This window comes from Spermophilus citellus (genome assembly GCF_964194105.1).
Source record: "Spermophilus citellus genome assembly, chromosome: 2".
Lineage (NCBI taxonomy): Eukaryota > Metazoa > Chordata > Mammalia > Rodentia > Sciuridae > Spermophilus > Spermophilus citellus.
In genome coordinates this window covers 53,951,206-53,975,505 of record NC_138183.1, presented here as the reverse complement: position 1 = coordinate 53,975,505, position 24,300 = coordinate 53,951,206, and the positions used below count along the sequence as shown (strand labels likewise).

The 24,300-nt window shown below is 39.5% G+C and overlaps 1 protein-coding gene across 1 annotated transcript in view; it reads left to right on the top strand.

Moving 5' to 3' along the window:
• SH3GL2 (SH3 domain containing GRB2 like 2, endophilin A1) overlaps positions 1-23,469 on the top strand; it is a 225,560-nt gene extending 202,091 nt beyond the window's left edge. The window contains exons 4-9 of the mRNA XM_081278323.1: positions 12,037-12,180; positions 13,075-13,208; positions 14,977-15,135; positions 17,451-17,554; positions 19,775-19,905; positions 22,015-23,469. Coding sequence (XP_081134449.1) covers positions 12,037-12,180; positions 13,075-13,208; positions 14,977-15,135; positions 17,451-17,554; positions 19,775-19,905; positions 22,015-22,214 — 872 coding nt within the window. The 3' untranslated portion in view covers positions 22,215-23,469. The remainder of the gene's footprint in view (positions 1-12,036; positions 12,181-13,074; positions 13,209-14,976; positions 15,136-17,450; positions 17,555-19,774; positions 19,906-22,014) is intronic.
• The last annotated feature ends 831 nt before the right edge of the window (positions 23,470-24,300 follow it).

The following is a 24,300-nucleotide window of genomic DNA, read 5'->3' as shown; positions in this document are numbered from 1 at the left end:
ACTTGTTGTGTCATTGCTAGGATTAAAGAGATGATGTGGGAACTACAGAGAGTAGATACTTCTGAAGTGATAGCTGTAAATGAAATGTGGTCATGATCTTCAGTTTCTCCAAGGTATTTGGGGGGATTTTTCCAAGTTTTTAGACCAGATGGTAGCATTTATGAATATTAGAATAAAATCATTCAGCATTTTTCCTGCTAAGGAACTCTGCTCTTGGAGCAATGAAGCTTGGCTTCTGTAATGTAAATAAAGGTGACAAAAGAATTAAGTCCCTTTAAGCAATAAAAGGCCCCACAGAACTTGTTCCAGTTCTCTGGTGCTTCTGTGGTAAGTGCTAAATCCATCAGGTTTCCTCACAGACCATGAAGATGTGACTCAGTACTGTGGCCACCTGCTCTGCCTGAATGTATCTGCTGTGTTCATCAACATGAGCCAAGGGTCGGGTGGATTTTCTTCTCCCTGTTGTAATGTACAGATATCCTTTCAATATGTTTTCTTCTTTGAAATTTCACAGTTGAAGAGGGAAGGAAACCGTACTTGAGAGCATAACACAGCAGTATAAAGTAGGTTGTAATTTTCTCTTAAATTTATAAATGGTCTCTCTCCTAATACTTCTGTCATAATCATTTGTGGTGGGAAGGAAGATGGGGTGCAGAAGGGCAGACTCACCCTCTTCCCTGCTCCTTCCAGCATTAGCACTCATTTGCACAACCCCTATCCCCTCCCCCCTCCACATTCCACCCTGGCCTTGGATTTGTGCTGGACCTCTCCATTCAGGCTTCCTATTCCATGGAGACTGCTGGTTTCCAGAGCTACAGAACTTCAATTCATTATAAACTTTGATTTTGAATTATTTGTAAATAAAACTTAAAATAAAAAAGGTGACATGAGAACCCCCTATTTTTTCCTTAGGAATAGGAGCAATTCAACTCTGGCATCATTGCCCTTGGGACCAAACCCCCTTAGAAAACATCACTTGTGCTTGGTCCTCTGAGGCTTTTTTAAAAAAAGCAAATATCAATGTGTTTCCAACAAATGTATATAAAACTTCAACACTGACTTATTTATGAGTGTGCTGTACCCTATTTTAGAGACACAATAGATAGAACCGCTAGCAAGAAGTACCTGTTCAGAGATAATCAGGAACATGGTATTCAACAAGGAACATCTCAATAGTGTATGTATATGAGTGTTATGTTATTTTTGATACTTCTTCATGTGTTTGAACTATTTCATCTTTTTTAAGCAAATAGTATAGCCAGCACAGATGAGAATTGGAGAACATTAAAATTCTCTAGCTGGAAGGTTAATCACTGCTCAGTGCTTTAATGGTGCTAATAGTTTAACAATCTCTCTAGAAGAAAAACTTTAGTTTGTGGCAGTTGCCAGTATTTGTGTTACAAGGTCTCCTATGGCTGTTTTTAAACTGCCAACAAGGTATCACTAAAGGTAGACATGGAAAAACACACTGTCATTTGTCTCCCTAATGCACTGCTGGCTGAATCCAGAAATACCATAGCCACAGAAAAGTAGTCCCCACAGGGAAGTAGGCAGCAGATGCCCAGAGAATACCTTGAGATTGAGGCAAGGAGAACTTCAGAGCAGGAAGGATGTTAGGGACCTGTGTCTTTTGTATCTGTGAAAACCTTAGATCACACATTCATTCATTGATCACATTCTTATGTTCTTATGGAAATAAAGCTTCCATAAAAAATTTATTATCCAAGAAATAAATAAATCACTTAGAAATCAATATTTTTTTTTATTTTATAGGCTTCTTTCGAAGTAATTTTTTTAGTGGCTGAATCTAAGAATAGCAACCCCAGATGGAATCTTTAAGAGATAGAACTTTAGAAATCCATGTAAAGTGAAAATTATAATAAATGGTTTATCACAAATGTAGCAATTCAGCAAGTTCATAAAAATTACTTTTATATCAAGTTTGCTAAAATAATCATGTAGAAGATAGTATAGTGGCTTGAATAGTATTCCTCCTAAATTCATGTCTCAGAACCTCAGAGTGTGACCTTTGTTCCCTTGTGTTGTCATAGATGACTGGCTTAAACAATAGAAAAAAAATGTTTTCTCATAGTCTTGAGGCTGAGCAGTCCAAGTTGAAAGTGCTGGCCATTTGTTTTTTGATGGGGGCTTTCCTCCTGGCCTGCAGACATTCACCTTCTCACCAAGCCCCCGTGTAGCCTTCTTATAAGTCTTCTTATAAGGAATCTCTTCTTAGTTTTCTCATACGTTTTACAAGGAATAAATCCTAAAATCTATTTTATACTTAATTTTCTATATTCTTTTTATTTGAAACACAGAAATTAAAGTTGGTGCATGTTGCTGTTTAAGAACTCATGTGTTTTGATCCTGTTTCTAGAGTTCGTCTTTCTCCTTTGTGTTTACTGAACAAACACTGTTCTTTAAAATACCCAGAATAGAGTACACATAACTGAATTATAATAGCTATTAGATTAGGATCCCAACCTTATGACTTCATTTAATCTTAGTTAATTTCTAAAACCCCTGTTTACAAATACATGAATTTTGAGGGAACACAATCCAACCCATAGCAGCCTTCTTACCTTTTTTACATTAGTCACTTACCAGCTTCATTCTGTTGTCCCAGATTGAGCTCTCTTGTCCCTCTCCTCAGTGTTACACCACAGGCAACATCAGATGTTTACTCCTAAAGCCATGTTTATTCTGCTGTGTAAACTTTCCTCTTGTCAATGAAAATCTTGGGGTACCGCATCTGTTCATCTCAGTATCCTCATTGTTCACCTACTTCCATACCACACAGACTTTGTTGTGATGGTTGTAACTTGTTTTAATGAGTATTTCTGTTAAGTGCCAAGCTCAGCCAGGAAGTTCCCTACAGACATCATTTCCGGTCTTCACATTAAGGAAGCTTTGACTTTTTCCACTTGGGGATAAATAAAGTCTTCAGATTCTTCAATTATTTGCCACATTTATCTTTTTTTTTATTGGTTGTTCAAAACATTACAAAGCTCATGATATATCATCTTTCATACATTTGACTCAAATTGGGTTATGAACTCCCATTTTTACCCCAAATACAAATTGCAGAATCACATCGGTTACACACTCACATTTTTACATAATGGCATATTAGTGACTGTTGTATTCTGCTACCTTTCCTATCCCCTACTATCCCCCCTCCCCTCCCCACCCATCATCCCTCTCTACCTCATCTGCTGTTGTTCAATTCTCTCCCTTGTTTTCCCCCCTTTCCCCTCACATCCTCTTCTATGTAATTTTGTGTAACATTGAGGGTCTCCTACCATTTCCATATGTTTTCCCTTCTCTCTCCCTCCACTCGTCTTTGTTTAATGTTAATCTTTTCCTCCTGCTCTTCCTCCCTGTTCTGTTCTTAGTTGCTCTCTTTATATCAAAGAAGACATTTGGCATTTGTTTTTTAAGGATTGGCTAGCTTTGCTTAGCATAATCTGCTCTAATGCCATCCATTTCCCTGCAAATTCTATGATTTTGTCATTTTTTATTGCTGCATAGTACTCCATTGTGTATAGATGCCACATTTTTTTTATCCATTCATCTATTGAAGGGCATCTCGGTTGGTTCCACAGTCTAGCTATTGTGAATTGTGCCGCTATGATCATTGATGTGCCACATTTATCTTAAGGCAGTGTTCTAAGCCATGGGCATACATTAGCAAATGAAACAAAGCCCCTTCCCCAGTGGAGTGAGGTTGATACAGAATAAAAATTTAGTGTTAGGTGGTTCTCAGTGCAATGAAGAAAAATGAAGAGTAAGGAAAATAGAAAGTAACTGAGTCTAGGAAGATGCTGTTCTTGGTGTGTTCAGGAAGTAGTAAAGAGCCATAGCAGGAGGGGCATGTCCATGGGGTCAGAGCCCATAGGACTTCAGAATCATTGTTGGGACTGGGCCTTCTACCCTGAATGACATGAGAACACATTAAAAGGTTTTGGGGAAGAGTGACACCTGAATGACATGAGAATACATTAAAGGGTTTGTGGAAGAGTGACATGATTTACACTGAATGGGAGCACCCTGACTCTCATATGGAGGATAGATTCTAGGGGGCAAGAATAGAAGCAGGGGGCATATGTTAATGATTAAGGCTGAAGATGACATGGCTTGGACCAGTGTTAGCAGGGCAGTACACAGATCAAAAGTATGTTACTCAGTTGCATAGTATAAACTGATGATCTGCACAAAGGCAACCAGCTCAGGCTGAATACTCAGGATCCCAGAAGCTCTTCCTGATGCCAGCTTCCCAGGCTTCCAACACCAGACACTTTTGTCTGTCTTATAAGTTCACTTAAATAGAACCCTAAGCACATCAGGTTCTCCTGTGATTTACCTTTTTCTGTTTGACTTTGCACTTTTTATTGTGTGTAGTTATCCTTTCCTTTCTCATCTCTGAATGTTCCCTCATGAAAAAACGCACTGTTTATTGTCCATTTTGTCAACAGCAAAATAAAGGTGTTTTCATCCTCTGGCTACTTTAAATAGTCCCTTTTTTTGTACAGTGTGTTTTATACATGTACACACCTCTGGTGGATGTATACCTAGAGGTGGAACTATAGCTTGCAGGATAGAAGCCAGTTCAGATCAAATCATGCTGCTAAGTGATTGTCCAAAATATTCTACCAGTTTGTCTTTCTACCTGTTGTTCCTGAGAGTTTTGGTGGCTCTGCGCCCTCTAAACACTTGATGTCTTTTTCTGGTGCCTTGTTCCTTTTCTCCGGATGCTGAGAATGGCCTTTTCCCAACTCTGCCTTTATAGTGGACTCTTTCAGAAAACACAGATCAGATCAGATCAGTGTCACCTGTTTCATTAGCTTTCCCCACCCTTACTCTTCTAGGGGAGCTGGTTGATGTCTTCTCTGTGTGAATTTATAACCTCCCCCAAAGCATGGCCCTACCTTTTACCTGGTGCTCGGGAGTGAGTTTTCTGGGTCTCCAGTGGATGACAGCTCCTTGGGGTCAGAGGCGGGGCCCTTCTTGCAGCAGTCTCCAGAGCAATCTTCTTCACATAGCAGGTGTTATTAAATACTAATTTTATTATATTCCATGGAAAATCCTTTAAAAACATATTTTTGGTAAATAACAACTCAGCCAGGCACTGATGTTTTAGATTTTTTTTTTTTTGTATAAAAGGTAGTAATTTAGTTTCCAGTGTAACATACTTTTTTTTTTTTTTTTTTTAGTTTTTGGTGGATACAACATCTTTATTTATTTTTTAATTTTTATGTGGTGCTGAGGATCGAACCCAGCATCCCGCATATGCCAGGCAAGTGCACTACCGCTTGAGCCACATCCCCAGCCCCAACTTATTATTTTTTAATTGGATCTTTTAAAAAATCATTTTAGCTAGAGCCCTTCATTTAGCTTAGGAACCCTCTCTGGTTAGGGGAAATGAGAGTCTGTTCCCTAATTCAAGGAGATTGTGAGATCAATTTCTGTCATTCTCACATAAAGCAGAATTTCATGGTATGATTTAAAGATGAAGCGTTTCAAAAATCCAGGTTGCTCAGGGAAGAGTAGTGTGGTTAAGTGCCAAGTCGTGGCTCTTAGACCACCTGAGATATAGGACTCCACCCTTCTGTACCAATGGAGAAATGGAGAAGCCTGGCCATCTTGGGACTCATACTGTTTAATGCATGTAGGGGAAGACAGGCAGGCCAGTTGCCCAAAGCCTGACCCATACTCCAGCCAGCCCATCAGACAGAGTTGGAGTGATAAGACTTGACCAGCAGCCAGCCCATCAGACAGAGTTGGAATGATAAGACTTGACCAGCAGCCACTAGCTCCATTTCAGAGCACAGAGCAAGGTCAGGATGCTTTTGAACAAGGAGGGAGGCGTTCTTTAATGATTAGAAAAATTGATGTGTACAGAAGAATTTTATGAGAAGATTAATATTTTTAAATGAAATGACTTGGCTCACAATGGGAAACTTCATGGACAAACTGTAACCCATTCTCTCCTCTTCATCTGTCTCTGGCTCCTTTAGCCAATGACAGCCTTCAAAGTGTCATAGTTGCCACATTACTTTTGCCTCCCAGCCCTTGCACAACCTCCCTTTGGTCCATGGAAATAGGAACTCTCAGAAATGTGGTTCCCTGCACGACCAAGATGTCCTTGGAACATTGCAGCACATGCTGCCTGAGGAGAGCCTGGTTCTCTGTTTATTTTTGAGTACTGGTGACAGCCTTATGAATGAGATAATTTTCAGGGATACATAGCTAACAACAGGATTTATAGGCTGAATTTCTACCTATGTCTGCATGTGTTCAAAACTAATGCTTAATTTAACACACTCTGCTTCTTTCCATGAAAGACAAGACCTAATAGTGATTTATTTCCCTGTTCATTAATTTATACAAATAAATAAAAATCTTAAAAACTAAGAGTTAGCAGAGATACTGGATGTTCAGCTAGTTGCTGCATTGGACAGGTAGCTTTAGTCCACTGACTCACGTGGACACTGCTTTTAGGTCAGAGGAAAATAGCTTAGGCAAGGCATGTGGAGCTGCTGTCTAACTCCCAGCAGAGGCTGGACTTCCCTTTGGCTGTTCCCAGAATTAGAAAGATGGTCAGGGTGCTGCAGATTATGCTTCAGAGTTGGGTGTTGATGAAGATTGAGGCTTAGCTGCCCTCATTTGTCTTCCTTAAAAGATAGCATAGATTTTGAGCATAGTTTCAAAATAGAAACTGTCCTGTTTATCTAAGTAGAGCCCTTTTTGGTTATCCCATTTTCACTTCCTGCTGTTTCAGTCCAATCCAAAAATTTCCTTCCAGAATTCACTGTAGACATCAAACCCTCTCTCCTGATGGTGCTTCCTGATAAGATTCCACCTGTCAATCCTTATTAACTTTTCTCTTCCCAGACAATTGTCTTTATACCAGTGAGTATATGTTTTCATCAAACCTTTTGATTGAAAGGTCCCTGAGGTTGGGGCAGTGGCCATAGGCAGAATACTGTTTATCTACTTCAATCACTAGATGAGGATTTGTTTCATTTGTCTATCTGTCTATCGATTCAACTATTTGTCAGTACTGGGGATTGAACCCAGGGACACTCATGGACCACTGAGCTGCATCACCAGCCCTTTTTATTTTTTTATTTTGAGAGAGTATCTTACTGAGTTGCAAGGCTGGCCTCAAAGTTGGAATCTTCCTGCCTCAGCCTCACAGTTGGCTAGGATTACAGGTGTGTGCTATCACGGCCAGCTGAGGACTTGACTTTTCTTTCTTTCTTTTTTTTTTTTTTTTTTAAGCTTAGTTCTGACAACTATCTCCCCAACCCTCTTTAATTGAGGACTTGTTTTAAACATCCTTTTTCCCTATGGGAAAATTATATGGAAATATTTTAAATTTAGTTCTTTAGAATAGAAGTAATACACAAACATTAAAAAGCAAGTAGTTTACAAACATTTTATAAAACATAGTAGTCCTCCCAGGATTGCAGCCCTTCTCCATTTCTGCTTCACAAAGCAACAGTTTGAAGGCTCTTTTGGCCATTTCTTTGTTTGTTTGGTTTTTTTTTTTTTTTTGCTTGTTTGTTTGTTTGTTTTCAATCCTAAAACAATATATTTATGTTGATCCTGCTTAGTTTTCCAGTTTTAGATGTTTTCCATTTGATTCCCAATTTGGAAGATTGGAATCACTTGTTTTTTTCCTACCTCCCTATTTTTCACATACCTCTGTTCTCTCATTTTTCTGGTATGTTTGTAGCATAATTTTTGTTACATCAGTATTTAATTTTTTTGTCCTTATAAACTTTATACAAAGCTGAGCCATGTAGAATAATATAATAGTATTTTCTTTCTCATGTATCTTTTTGGTTTTCATGGAGCTAATCTTTGTCTTATTTTTAAATTTTCAGAACATTTTGTGTACCTTTCACTGATTCTTTCCCAAGCTGTGCCTCACATATGAATTTCCTCACAAAATATGGTGAAACCCATCAGGTGTTCATTATCTTTGAAACATCTGATGCTGTACTTTGGATTGACTACTCCCTTAGTTTGAGTTCCTCAGAAGCAAGACACAAGACAAGGATTTAGCACAAGTACTGGTTTTCAAGGTGATTTCAGCAAACCCTGTGAGAGGAGCAGGGAAGAAGAGGAACCCAGTAAAGGGGACATTATAAATCATGGTATGATGGCAGGCAACTGCAGCATGATCCCAGTGGGAGCATAGGAGCAAAGAAAACTTCAGAATTAATCCTGTGGATCCACAGAGATTGTTGCACCTTCGCAGCTCATGGCTCTCAGAGCTGCACACATTTGGTTATGTTGGTCTAGTTGCCTGTGGTGCCTGAAATATTGGGACTATCTTTTTCTTAATCTTTTTTTTTCTGTGGGGGAGGGTGTACTGGGATTGAACTCAATCACTCAGCCACATCCCCAACCCCATTTTGTATTTTATTTAGAAACACAGTCTCACTGAGTTGCTTAGTGCCTCACCATTGCTGAGGCTGGCTTTGATCTTGTGATCCTCCTGCCTCAGACTCCTGAATGCCTGGGATTACAGCCATGTGCCACCGCACCTGCTCTAGGACTGTCTTTATCTCCCTTTGCAGTCATGTTGGAATTCCCTCTGCCTGCTTCTTTACATTGGGTTCCTGTTTATTTCCTAGGTCTCCTACCTATCCCTTTTCATGATTTATAATTTCATTTTAGTGGAACTCTTCCATTAGTCTGGGAAGGGGAAAAATTTGTGACCTTCCTTTTGTGTGTTTGAAAATGTCACTGTTTGACCTTTATTTGTTGTTGATAATTCCAATATAGACTAGTATAATTTTCCTTATTTTCTCTAAGAAATTTGGAGGTATTGTTTCATTGTTTTCTAAGAAAACTTCTGTTGCTCATGCTGGTGTGGTCTCTGGTGAGGGCAGTAGATTAGAGCACATCATCTTAGGAGCATGTGTAGAAAGAAATGGTTACCTCTCAAGTCAGAGCAGGAGGAGACATGTACACATACACTCCCAGTGACCAAGAGTCTTCCACTAGACCCCCCTCCCAAAGGTTCCAACACCTCCACATAATGCCAGCCTGGGGACCAAGCCCTTAATATATGGACATTGAGGGATACTACCCACACTCTGAACACATCAATTGGTGAGTCCTACAGTGCACATAGTGACTGCCACAGAATCCTAGCTCACAGGGTCAGGGGTTTTCTTTCTTAAAAAAAAAAATCTGTTGAATTGCCATACCTTTTATTTCTCAACCAAAGAAACAAGGTTCTAATTCCCATTGTTGTGCTTCAGGGGGTGGTCAGCATGTGAGCGGTCCATTTATGCAAACCACTACTCTGCTCTGTCTTTTCTAGGATGGTCTTCTCATTCATTTCTTCATGCCTTCAGCAGATGTGTTGAACATCTCCAGTGTGCACATCTTTGAGTTGACCCTAACTGGGAGATACACAGACCAATATGCCAGGGTCCTACTCTCATGGCCCAGGGGAGAGATTGCAATTAGGATAGGAAACCACTTTTTCAGTAAACCCAAATGAACTAAGATAGTGATGGTGGGAAAGTAAAGGTTTGGCATATTCAGAGAGAATATAACCATTTGTAAGAAAACCAAGTGATGAAGCAGGGGAAGATATTTTGGAGAATAGCCAGGCCCCTTTGGAGAAAAGGGATTTAGGTCTCCAGGGTCACAATACAACTTGGACAAACAATCCAGGCTGAGGTCCCATTACAGGAATTTTAATGTCTTATATTTGTATTTTCCAGGCTCATACTCAGCTTCCTTTAGAAAATCATTTGAAATGATTGTTAACACTTATATATATATATGGTAATTTCAAGATCTGATGTTATTTTTCAAGAACAGAGAGTTTTTACCAAACCAAGGTTCTTAAAAAAAATTTAATGAGTTTGTGAATGAACTTAAAAGCCAACCTCTTCAAATGTGGGCTAATAGGTTTTTTTTAGATCATTTGAATAAATAGATAAAATAATAAAATATGGCTTTATTCTTCCCTGTTGTAAAGATGTGGAATGTATCAAAGATGTTTTTAAGTAATTAGTAAGAGAACAGGGCTATTCATAATTCAGCAACAGTCAAAATGAGGAATTTTAAAATCAGCTACAATATATTAAACTGTTTAAAATTGCTTACCAAAGACAGTTTTTAACAGAAGAAGGTATAACACTAACCAATACCCAGCTTTCATAAACAGAATATATCTGTGGAATGTAAAATGTTAGAAACAGAATTTGAAGGCTTACCTTACCCACCAGGGGTGGTTTCACTACTCTCTGTCTTTGGTCTCTGTTCCATGTGTTCATTCTGTGTGCCTTATTATCAGGTGTTGGCTTCTTTCTTTTATTTGTACGGATGTTACTACTTCTTCATTTTCCCCATCCCCTTGTGTGTATCAGCCAGTATAATATTTATCCTATCAGACTACTGCCTGTCTGCCCAACTCCTCAGTGTGCGGTGAACACGGTGAGGGCAGGCATTGTGATTTTCCTGGGTCTCAGCCGGGGCTGATTGCAGACACAGCTCTGCAATTCCACTTTAATGACAGTTTCCTCTAGTAAACGGGTGATTATGAGACAGTTTTAATTTTAAAAATTCAACATATCTGATACACTTTTCTTTGGAAAGTGGAGGTAAATAAAAGGTGAATTTTACATTTTTACAGTCACCTCCAGCTTTGCGTGTGTCGTTGGTCAGCCTGTACTCTCTATGGTTCTACGCTCAGTGAGTTGTTCTTCTCAGAATCCTTTGCAGTGTCCCACCCCACAAGTTGGACAGTGCCATGTTCCTATAACTCATAGCAGTCCCCCATCATGGCACTTAGTATGTACATGTCACAATAATTACTTTTAAAATAGACTTTACCCTCAGGTCCTTATAAACTGTGACAGCTGTGGCCTTAATTATCTCACTCATCATAAAGTCCCTGGGCAGGCTTGGGAAATCCTCCCCTGATAACTCTCTTATCTCCAGTTTGTATCATTGAGGCCCAGAGTTTAAATAAGAGTCTATTTGAACTAGATCAGCCACTGAATGCCAGAAGTACCTTTAGATGTGGTTCTGACAGGGGTTTCCCTGCAACTGGGATCTTGGGCACAATCCTGGGTTAATGTGCAATCCAAGCTCTAACAATGAGCCTAAGGAACCCAGGCATTCTAGAATAAATTAAACCATAGCTTTAATATCTTGGTAATAAAGCCATTTCTTCTACTAAGATTGAAACTGCTTTCCAGGCATCTTCTTTTATAAAAATAAAAGCCAAATAAATAATTGAAATGCTATCTTTGAGGCATTAAACTAATTTTCAGATGTAACTATGTGCAAAAGAAGTAATTAATTCTTAATGAGCACACTATGTTTCTTCTTCATGAAACTGTTTATGGTCATAATCTTAATTAAGAGAGTGTTTTGAACATACTTCTATTTTATAGATGATGTCATTGAAACACGGCATAAAGGCTCACCCTTCAATAATTTACCATTGATTTTGGACTTTATTCCATAGACTTCTAGAATTGAGATATAAAACTGGAATAAAGTTAGAGATCATCACATAATTCAGGATTTTCCAAAATGGTCTCTCTGGAGCCACCAAGTGCCACAGACTCTCAGCTGGAGCCACCAGAATAAAGAGGGGACAGGGAGGGACAGATGGGGATAGGATCTGAGCCTCTACTATTGCTTCTTGAGAATAGCTTTGCCTTTTCTTTATAATTCCTCATAGGATTTTAAGGGAAAAGAGAGAGCTTAGTGATTATATATCAACACATGTCTATATTCATTTGCATATATATGTTATATTGATATCTTTCTATCTCTATTTATCTATGTCTCTATCCATATGTATATCTATGTCTATCTATACATCAACACCCACATATTTCAAGTAAAGCCCAAACCATGAAGGATAAAGGTACGGTTTTTGATCATTAAGCCGATTATAGGCTGGTCTGAGGTCTGCTTCCTCATCTGTCCCTGTTTCCACTGTGCCACATTGCTGACTTCAAAAGCCTGTTCTCTCTTTGCCTTCAGCATCCAGAGCTAAGCTCAGCATGATCAACACCATGTCAAAAATCCGTGGCCAGGAGAAGGGGCCAGGCTATCCTCAGGCAGAGGCGCTACTTGCAGAGGCCATGCTCAAGTTTGGAAGGGAGCTTGGAGATGATTGCAACTTTGGTAAGGAGTGCCATGCTTTTTCACAGTGTACTTACTCTGGTTAGCCTTAGGGGCTGTATTGCTGGTAAGAAACTCTGTAGGCAGTTAGTCAAGCTATTTTTTGTTCTAGATCTTACATATATGAAACAATTTTTTTTAAATTTTCACCTTTTTTTAAGGTGATTTGTCTTTTTTTGGTTAGTTTGTTTTTCTTTTCTGTGATTGGATCCAGTCCTTACAACAGACTTCTAGAATTGAATCTCTTCCTTTGGTTGACATACCCAGGTGCCTCTGTACTTTCTATTGGGTGTGTCTGGGAGGAACTGAGAATTGAGATAGAGGAAACAGTCACAGCACAAAGCAACATCCTGCCATTTGGGCTTTCTCTTAGATCTCACCTCCTTTGTATATGTACCTAATCCCACTTCCCCAAGTGAGACAGGGTTTATTCCTTCACTACCCACATTTTCTAGTACTCAACGATGACACTAAACACCTCTTGTCTTCACCCCCTTGTGATGTGGGATATGTCCTTCTTGACATGATGATTGTTCTTCCTGATTGAACCTGCTTTTCATTCCTAGAATTTGCTTCTTCTAAATACATTGGTCTGAAACTGGTCCTCTATCAACAAGAGCTGGTACTTCCAGCAGAGGGCAGAGAGCCTCACAAATTACTTTTTAAAAGTAAAGTAAAATGTTACATTCTTGATAAGGGTTATTCCCCATTAGCATGGGGCTTTGAGTCTGGTTCTCAAAATGAACATCCTAAGTGGAAAAGACATTACACATTCCCTCTGGTCTTCGTCATCTTTAGGATGTGTAATCCTGAATTTTCATCTGTGAATGCCCTATTTTTGCAAGTGTAGCTCATCTTTGTTCTTTGAGTTAGAAGAACTTCCTTCTCTCCTTCCAGGTCCAGCACTTGGTGACGTAGGGGAGGCCATGCGGGAACTTTCAGAAGTGAAAGACTCTTTGGACATGGAAGTGAAGCAGAACTTCATTGACCCCCTTCAGAATCTTCATGACAAAGATTTAAGGGAAATTCAGGTATGTGCAACTAGTCCTGTAGAAGTTGTCCAGATGCTCATTTCCTTTAGAAAACATTTTTGAAGTTAATATTTATGTTGACAGAACTGGGCACATGAAATTCAAAACAACAGGGCAAGACAAGAGAAATTAGAAGTGTAATACCTTTCTGCCTACTGTTGTGATGTGCCACTCTTGTGTATTACATGTGACTTCTTTATGTTCAATTTCCACATTAGTTTTTTCAAACATTTTTCCCTCTGGAAGCATAATGGACTCAACCTGAGAAGACATAATTTTATCAGTTGGAATGATTTGCCAGACTGATGTCACTCCCCAAATGTAGTTGGACTATATGTTAGTTTAAGTAAATATTCTTTCACTTTTAAATGTATTTTTTAAAATTTTTATAAAAAATATGATTGGGATTGATCAGGAGTAGCCAATAATCCTCTTTCTGAAACTTATAGAACCATTGAGCTATTTCTAATAAATTCAACGGGCTTTGTCTCTGACTGGGTATATGTTTGCTCATTCAATCACTGAACCTAAAACTGAACAATTAATATTTGTTGAACCTGATGTAGCTTAAATTTTGTTGACTATCAAGTGGACTTCAATAGCTTGAACTCGGGTTCTCTGGTTCTCCCTGTTCTAGCGTAAGTCTCCTTTAGCCCTACTACTCATTCAGGGTCACCCAGTAAATGGTGGACTGGCACTCTGCATCCAAACTGTAACTGATCCCATGCTCTACCCCACAGCTGGCTCAAAGTTCAGATGTTTTAAAACAATGTCTGTTCCAGAGGAACAGATATCATTTAGTTTGGATCAGCCATGGACTGGGGGCAGGATATGAAGTGGGAGGGAAGGATATTTTTCATCCTTCTTTTTTTCTCAGTTCTTTGTCACTCCAAGCTCTTTTTTCTTTTCTTTTCCTTCCACTGCAGACATATCAAAGAAAAAGGGAAAGTCCAGCATTTTCTTCCAGTCATTAGTAGTAGAAGACTGCAGCTCTCAGGATGGGGAAAGTACCTTTTGACTTTGGAAAGCAACTTGCCCACCTGGCCACTAACAGTGCTGGGCAGAGGCTGGGCAGCCTGACTTGGGGTAGTACAAGGAAGAATTGAAGCTCATTGTGGAGCATTAGATGAAATCCTTCCGAGTGAGGCTTTCTGATTGAGTTGTATCACCTGTTAGGAGGAGGCTGAGGCTAAATCAGGACATCCCCAAAAGCTGCTACAATCAACTGGAACAAGGTTAAGATAGAGATTCCCAGGCCCAGCCCTGGATGTTTTGATTTAGGTGATTAGGAATTATTTATTTTATTGATGAACAATTTAGGTGATTCTAACAGACTGAATGATTACAAAATCAAGAATTCCATTCCTTTGCACATTATTTCAGGGAAAGTGTTTTTGCCCTGCCTTTTCCTGAGATACAGTTTCTCTTGAAGATGGAGACTTGTGGGCTGAGTATATCTTTTTAGTATGTGTAGGATATGCACACATATTCCCTTATCATTGTGAGGGAAAGGCAAAGTCCAAAAATAAAGGACAATGTAATTTCCCACAATGTCTTTCTCATTCTTAATTAGTTTTGAAGATATTTCTCCACATTTGGAAATATTTGCCTCCTTAATGTGTATTTTTTTTGTTTCTCTGGCAGTGTGCCATTTTGAAATGTAGCCTGTCTTATTTTGGAGGCTGATAGGCATGACGTATAAGTGAGCTGCAAGTGGACCTTTTCTGTAAGTCCTTTCATAGCATATTCATGCCCTTGACTTTTTCAGCATCATCTAAAGAAGTTGGAAGGTCGACGCCTGGACTTTGATTATAAGAAGAAACGACAAGGCAAGATTCCAGATGAAGAGCTCCGTCAAGCTCTGGAGAAATTTGATGAGTCTAAAGAAATTGCTGAGTCAAGCATGTTCAATCTTTTGGAGATGGATGTAAGTGACTCTTCTGTGGTTTTTAATTTAATCTTATCATTGAGGCTGTAGATTAATGTGTTAAAGAGTCTGATATTAAAAATGTTAAGATTGGTGAGAACACATAGATGCTTATTTCTTTTAAATAATTTTAAGTGATAAAGTATACAGAGAAGTAGTATTTTCCTGCACTGTTATAGTTTGATTTACCTAGATTTTTTTTTCCTGATGAGGAATCTTAAAACATTACTAGTAGTGCAGAGAGAAAAAGAATGTTGGTAATGATTCATGAATAAGTCCAATATTTGAAAAAATACTTTGTTAATACAAAGTATATTGATTTGAGATTATGAAATAAATTTAGAATTGAGCATCCAACATAGATTAAGACATTCTGCATTTTGAAGTAAAGTTGACATTGTCTTTGAAAAGGTAATTTTTATTGAGAATGATGATCGTAGTATAGGTATTACACTTGGGATATAGATGAGATGGTTTAAAAGCATACCCAGGGTGCTAAATTATTGTTTATTGCTATAGACATTACATTCTGTTAAATTCTTTTAGCTTTGAAATTACAATGAAAGATCATCCTTCCTCATTTCACTTATGCAATAAGACCTGTTACACCAGCTTTCCTGTCCTTGTTCATCTCTACCTCCTACCCTATAAGCTGCTCAGCAACTTTTGCCAAAATGTTCATAGATATTATGTATTTATTACTTAGGTTAGGGTCTCCAGAGAAATAAAACCAATAGGATATAGATAAAGATACAGAAGAGGGAATTTATCAGGGAAATTGGCACATGAAATTATAGTCTCAGAAGTCCCACAATATGCCATCCAAAAGCTGGAGAACCAGGGAAGCCAGTAACATGGCTCAGTCAAGCCTGAAGTTCTGAGAACCAGTGGAGTTAATGTGTAATTATCAGTCTGAGGGTAGAGGCCCAGAACCAGACAGAGGTGGAGAGCTAGTGGTGCAAGTCTTGGAAACCAAGTCTGAAGGCTGAAGAACTGGGAGCTCTGATATCCAAGGGCAGGAACAGATGCCTAGTTTCAGGAGCTAGTAAATATTTTCCTTTCTTATACAGTGTTACTCTGTTTGGACCCTTAGCCAAGTTGATGGTGCCTGTCCACATTGGATAAGGGCACATCTTCCTTACACATTCTGCTGATTCAAATGCTAATCCCTTCTGGAAATACCTTGACAAATATACCCAGAAATAGTGCTTTGCTTGCTATCTGGGTCTCCTTTAATCCAGTTGAGTTGACACCTAAAATTAACCATTACATCACTTAACTGCTTTCCTCCTGTGGCAGGGAAGGCATATTGAACAAATCTGGTCTTTTTCACCATCCGGAAGTGGTATAGGTTTGTGTTCATGTGAAGTAACTTTTATCCACCTAAATACTCAGGAGAAATAACATAGGAAACCTAAATCTCAGGGATCTTTCCCTATACCTCAAATTCTGGGTAACATCACCTCTGTTCACTAGGAGGCTACTTCTCAGGTCACAACACAACGGGAGATTCAAAATGAAGAATAACTAAGGGGCTGGGGATGTGGCTCAAGCGGTAGCGCGCTTGCCTGGCATGCATGCGACCCGGGTTTGATCCTCAGCACCACATACAAACAAAGATGTTGTGTCTGCCGAAAACTAAAATAAATAAATAAATAAATATTAAAAAACTCTCTCTGTCTCCCTCTCTCCCTCTCTCTCTCTCTCTCTCTCTCTCTCTCTCTCTCTCTCTCTCTCTCTCAAAAATATATTTTTTAAAAAAGAATAACTAAGGATACTAAGAATATTAGAGCTAGAAAGAACTCAAGATGTCACATAATCAAACCCCTTTGCACTACAAATGAAGCTCTGAGAGGACCAAAGGTTTTCCATCAGACTATATTACCTCCATGGTGCCTATGTGAGCAATCAATATTCACATTTTTATTACAACACTGATATTAACTTAGCATAAAAAGTATAGGGAACAAAGAGTCCTTTAGTCAGTGGATCTTTTTCCTTTAAGAAATCAATAAAGGAAGCCACATCATTATCAGAAGGTGGTATCTAGACATCAGACTGTTTAATAGAGTGATGTCATCTTCACGGGGTTTCTTACTTATGCTGCTCTTCCTGGTACTGATATATGTGGTTCTGAGAACAAGGATGCTTTCTTATCTGTAAGGAATTTGGAGCCTGCAGAACATCTGTCTTAGCCTGGCCTGCCACACAGTCATCAGCATTGCCAGGCACAGTCGTATGTGTGGGGCAGTAAGTAGTAGGAGCTTCAGGACAGTAACCTGGTAACTGAGGCATGATTTCCCCTCTATCTGAAGATTGAACAGGTGAGCCAGCTCTCTGCGCTTGTGCAAGCCCAGCTGGAGTACCACAAGCAGGCAGTGCAGATCCTGCAGCAGGTCACAGTCAGACTGGAGGAAAGGTGGGTAACACTTCCTTGCATTTCTCATTCACATTTCCTTGATATAAAATGATGTAAAGAAACCGAAATAATAGAATACATTTGGAGACAAAACTTTTGCCAAAATTTTTGTTGATCCTACATAGACGTCTTGTGGATTAGTTGTCTGTGCTTCATTTTACTTTGTTCTTTTGGATCTAGGCTTGGGTTTATGATAGGTTGGATTCTATACTGACTGTCACAGATGGACACCTGGATACTGTTGGTGATGATGGATGCAGTTTGTGAGCAGATGTTCAGCAAGAGACTTAATGCATATAATTATTCTTAAAACATCCTTGTAGTCTAAGTAACAGTTGATCAAACTGAGGATTAGGGAGCCCATGGCCACACTCAGTGGTGGATTTGGGGCTCACTGGCAAGTACAACCTATTTGAATACCTGCATCTTTTCATATCAGGTTTCTTTGAATGATAATAAAGTCCTAACAGAATAATAAAGTCCTAACTCTCTCACTAACAGAGAAAGCCATTTTCATATACCTATTCTACTTCCATAGATGCACTTCAAAGAGACCTATAGTAGTTCTCTGTGCAAATGAGCTTTCTGGATTTGGGGACACAGCCTGCAGAGCTACATGCAGTGACTCTACACTGTCTTACAAATGCTGCTTATCTGACTTACATTGGGATTATAGTCAATAAACCCAAAGTATAGAAAGCATTTAATATACCTAAGTTATGGAACAACATAGCTTAACACACAGTGCACTTTAGAATAGGGATTGTTTATATTTGTGATTATATTGCTCACTGGGATTTTTGGCTCCCCTCTCCTGACTCCTGCCCTCAGCATTGTGAGAAAATATTGTATTGCATGTTGCTAACCCAGAAAAGATCAAAATTTGAAGTGTGGTTTCTATTCCATCTGCATCCCTTTGGCACCTTCAAAAATCAAAAAATTATTGAGTCAAACCATTGCAACTATATACATGTGTTATTTTACTTAGCCAGATGAAGCAGGATAATCTTGCTAAAAAAAATATATATATATATATATACACACACACACATACATACATACACATACATACATACACATACATACACATACCTTAAAAGATCATCCAGCAGCCTTTACTCTCAGATTATGGCCAGATTAGACTCACATAGCTGAACAGATAGATGGCTTAGTGCACAGTAAATACACCATTGGTATTGTGCTGCACTGTTGGAAATGTCACCTGTTTGCATCTGGCTAGGCTCTTCCTCTCCTCAGTATCTTCTTCTGTGCTTTGATCATGCAGCTTCCTTTGGTACACTGTGCCTTGTGGGAATGTATGTATCGCTGAAGCCTCTAGAAAGAGTTAAAACTATACATGTCAGACTAGTAAAGAAGTAAGTGCCTTTGTGATACCTGTTGAACATAAAGGGACCAGTTTCCTTTCTTTCCTCTGAAATATGTTGAAAGTCGGTATCATTCTACAGTGACCATACCCTTAGCCCCTTCCATGCTTGCATATCTCTGGTGTTCTTTGCTTATCCAGTATCTGAAGCTGTGGAAAATACTTAGTGATATGCAGAATGTGTTATCAGCCGTACCTTTCCATTTTTCTCCTGCTTTCCCTCATTCCCTTTCCCCCACTATCTTAGACTGCTCACTCCTCTCAGTATTTCCTTCTTCCTTCCCTTTAAACCTGCTCTTGTTCTAGAGTAGCTTTCTTCCACAGTGTTCTTTTGGAAATAACTCCTAGGGATCTTTTGCATCTTTCCTGAAACTTCTCTACCTTTCCCAGGTGAGGAGGACTGCTCCCTACCCCCAGTCTCACCCCAAATTCCACAGCACTTTGTAGATCTCTCCTTGACAGCACTATTATAATTTGATAATCTGTTGTGCTGTTCCCTACAGAACATAAATTGCTTGAGGGCAAGAATTGTATCCTAATCGCCTCTGTGTTCCTGGCACTTCACACAGTGCATAGTGGAATAAATCACTGAATAAAGGAGGGAGGAAATGAGGGACTGATAGATGAATAAAGACAGTGAGGATAACACTGAAGGAGGACATCACCAAGAGCACAGGTGCACACACAGAAGGAAACTACGGCTCCTTTGATTTTCCACATTCTGTCATAGTAGACTGGCAAGTGGCCCAACATCTCCTTGATTTTGTTGCTTTCTGTTTTTGCTCCTGAATCAACCCAGCCTTTTTTTTTCTCTCTCCTCTTTCTCTTCTGTGCAGAATAAGACAAGCTTCATCTCAGCCTAGAAGAGAATATCAGCCTAAACCTCGAATGAGCCTGGAGTTTTCAACTGGAGACAGCACGCAGCCCAATGGAGGCCTCTCCCACACGGGCACTCCTAAGCCTGCAGGTAAGGAGCACAGATCACTGACCTCACTACCTAGGCTTTGGACACATGGCTAATATTTTTCCAGGATTTCAATCTGCATGAAAAATGTACGGGTAACACAAGTCTCATGGAGTGGTTTGCTGGGTAGAAACTGTTAAAGGAATCTTTTTTCCTTTTCTTTCCCTCCACCACTTTTCTGCAAAACTTCCTTTGCATGACCCTTTTCTCTTACTCAGCAGTACACACAGACTTCCTAGGAGACACATTTGATTGTGGGCCTCGTTTTGTGGTGGTCAAGTACCACAGTAAGGTGCTGGGCATGTCTTCTTTTTTCCCTGCCTTTTCCCTCCTGTGCATCCAACACATGAAAATGAAGCCCCTGGGCAGTGTGCACCCACATATACCCCACATCACCCAGAGACAGCAGCTCTAGGAACGTGTGGAGCTGGATTTCTTGAGTCACAGGAACATATGGTTCAATATATTTGCAGATGGATGTATTTTGAACCTCAGCACCTGCTAGGTTTTTTTTCCTACTCCCACCCTCTACCAGTTCGTGGTGCGGTGGTGACTGAGGTTGGTCTTACGAAAGCTAAGTTTTGTTTTCTCCAAGGAATATTGATGCACACCCAGTAACACATTCTCTCAGTTGTCACGATCACTCTCCACCCCCTATCCATAGGACAGACAAAGCCTGTGCTTGAAGCATTGCTAACTCCATGACACGGCTTGGTTAAAACATGGGAACTGTCTTTTACTAGATACAGAATTTTCGATATATGCAGCTTTATCCTATTTTCTATGCATCTTCATTGCTTGATGTTCTTTAGGAGAAAACTTTGGATAGATGTTCTTAGGGAGCTGAAAAGGAAAGGAGACAGAAACCCGCAGATGAATCTCAGCCTGTCCTTGCTTTCACCTCTGCAACTCTGAGCTGAGTTCCCTGTGTCAACAGCAGTGGCTTCTGGCTACCAGGACTAGTCATATAAATTATCTGTAACAGTGCTTCTACCCAGAAACCAGTAGTATATTTTGCTTTTCATTTTAATTTGGGGCTTTCTGTAAATAAAATATTAATTACCTTGTTTTTCTGCCAAGACAGCTAGTTTGTATGGGAGCTGTATGTACTTGGGTCCATATTCATAAGTATATGTGGGCTATATTAATATATTTGGTCATTTCGTGTATACACACACACACACACACACACACACACACACACACACACATACAGACATATACACACTGTGTGTGTGGTGCCAGGGCATTGTGCATGTGAAGCAAGCACTCTGCCAACTGACCTATATCCCCAGCCCCAGATAGATATATTTTAAGATATGATTCCAACCCTTATTATTTTACTTAAAGTGAAATACATTATTTTTATCTACTGTCATAGCTCTGAGCTTCAACATTTTACCAAGAATGAATTATATTTCTTTTAACATCATCTCATTTAGTAGACATATAATCATATGAAGTAAGTTCTATTGTTAATTACAATTTGGAAAAAATGAAACCAAAGGTGACCTTGTGCAAGGTCACACAGAGTAAGAACTTGAACCCAGTGTATTTTATTATTGTGCTTTCATCACATTACAGCAGTTTTACAGAGGTGAGTTTTTTTTTTTTTTTTTTTTTGGACGAATGAGAACTTAACTGTTATTCTGAGGATGCAAAGCATTGTACATGGAGTTAATTGTCCTATTTTGAATGTGCAGGGATTTTAAAGTGCTAATATAACAGGATTCTGGCCATGCTGTGTTACTAACCTAGATCTCATTATAAGCTCCCTAAGTCATAGAGTCTCCCATCTCTGGGTATTGTTGAGAAGGCAAACCTTAATGAATGCTGCTGTATGTATCACAAGAATAGATGTGGCCATTTTTTCATATTGAGAATAGAAACAGGAATATCCAACGACTTCCAAAGATTGAAGTAAGCATCTGAAAACTGTTAGGGTCAAGATGGCCCTAGAGCGATGCTGGAGTCTAGTAGCAAGAGGGAGCATTGGCAGGGAGAGGTATATGGGAAGGAAGAAGGGGAACAAGAAGCCAGTTGGATGTAGCAGGCAGTAGATACTGCAAGTTAAATATCCTTTGTGTTCTTCTCTCCTGTTCCTACTCCCAGGTGTCCCAATGGATCAGCCCTGCTGCCGAGCTCTGTATGACTTTGAACCTGAAAATGAAGGGGAGTTGGGTTTTAAAGAGGGTGACATCATCACACTCACCAACCAAATTGATGAGAACTGGTATGAGGGGATGCTTCATGGCCAGTCAGGCTTCTTCCCCATCAATTATGTAGAAATTCTGGTTGCCCTGCCCCATTAGAAAGTTATGCTGGCTGGCTCACCTTTTCTTGACCCAGATAGTTAAGTTTAACCACTGCTTTGATAATGCTGCTTTACAACACATCTTGAGTGCAGGCCGCAGTGGACCAAGTCATCATGCCCCACAAGTATCTTGGGTTGACTTGTGTGCTCCCACAGGAGCCTTGGTGACGGATGGTATCTTCCAAGCCTGGTGGGCATGGCATGTGCTTTTAAACACCATCTGAGACTAGCTGGTAGTCACAGAACTACTGTTTACCCAGTTCTCAGGAGGCTGTGGTTTCTTAGAATATGACTATGAGCCACATCACAAAATAAAACATCCTACTGAAGATATTGTCTATCACCTAGGGGCCATTCAGGCCTCAACCTCTTCATTCAAAGAGGAGAAAGTTCTTTATTTTTCACTTTGTCCCTTCCTAAATATATGAGGCATGGAATTGTCAAAAAAGCCTCCCTCACCAGCAAATTGTCTTCTGGTCTGAATGAATAAGTTTCCTGATGCCAGCAGTAGAAAAGTATTAATGGTGGGCTCAGAGCATTCCTCTGGAAACAGTCACCTTTTTCTCCCCATTGATGCCTATTTCTGAGATACAGCCTGTTTTCTTTATTCCCTGTTATTAAATCCAGTGGGCCAGGGGAGAGAGATACTCATTTATTTTGAATTGAGACAGCAATCGGCATATTGTAGAAAGGGCTGAAAAGAAGAAGTTCTCCATTATGAGGAATTGGGAAAAGATCTGGTTTTCAAGCTCAAATTTCTTGCTGTACAGAAGCCATGTACATATTTAGACCATATCTGGAGGGTACAGGGAAGGGGGAACAGTTATCGTCCCTTCAGTTTTATTCATGAATTATATGTTTCATTACATAAATTCTTTAGGCACAGAGATACAAGGAGAAAAATACTAGTAACCATTTCCCACAACTTCATAGACCAAGAAACAGTAAATGTCTTTCCTTTCCACTTTTACCTTGTGTTCCTTGAACATCATTTGTGTGTATTTGCCCTCAATGAGGACCAAATAAAGATGATTTTTGTGCTTAGCGGTTTAAGGTTTGTGACTGCATATGCAAAACCTCTCCCAATTCAGTCATCACATCTACATCTGTCCCTTCTATCCCATCTCCATCTGGTGTGTACAGTGCTGTGTGTAAACTTACCAGTGTTGTTTTTTTCCCCCTATATCAGTCATGAAAGTCCTCTTAGGTATCCAGAGTTCTATTTATCTAGCTGTACAGACTATTTCAGAGATTTAATGTGTTGCTTCCGATGTGCCACCTGCAGCAGTAGTGGATCATGTGGAGTGAAAGGCAAATCTTACTGCTTAATGTATAAACTCTCACCCGAGAAGCATTGCTGTTTCCAATAAATATTGCTGAAAACAAACACAGAGGCTCTGCTTTTTCATTTTGTGTCCATTTTGGGGGTCTGACAGTGGGTAGAAGAGGACTCACTTCAGTCTCCTCTGTCTCCTGTTGTACCCAGACCTGACTCCTACCACCTTTCTACCTCACTGTAAGTAGGAAGATTCCAGCAGCAAGAAGCCAGCTGGACATTGGTAACTTCCATTAACTCCAGGAAGGAGAAGAACTTGAGAGATGAGACAAGTGAAGAGGGGAGGTCTCCCATAAGATGCACCAGTGGCAACAGCAAGATAATAATACAACAAAGGGCAAATGAAATATATCACATCAACCAGTCTTTTTATTTCCTCTCATACATGAAGAGAAACAAATATATATTGAAAAACAGTTGGGTCAAAGTCCAGCATTCTAAAATAAAATAAAATAAAATAAAAAAATCCAGCATTCTTTTCTCTTGTTGTGTTGTGTGTAGCAGCACTGGGCGGGTGGCAACAGGGGAAGTTGCACACAGAATAGGTATTTCCAAAGCTTCCAAGAAAATAAACATGCTCTTTGTATATTAAGCACCCTTTAAATTATTTTATGCTCAGACTAGTAATCCAAATTTTCGAAACTAACATGAAGAGTTTTAATAACTTACATATGTGAACTAACCTAACAAAAACAATGTTTTCGCAAGCTACATGAGTTCTAGATTATTAAAGATTAATTCAGTTTTA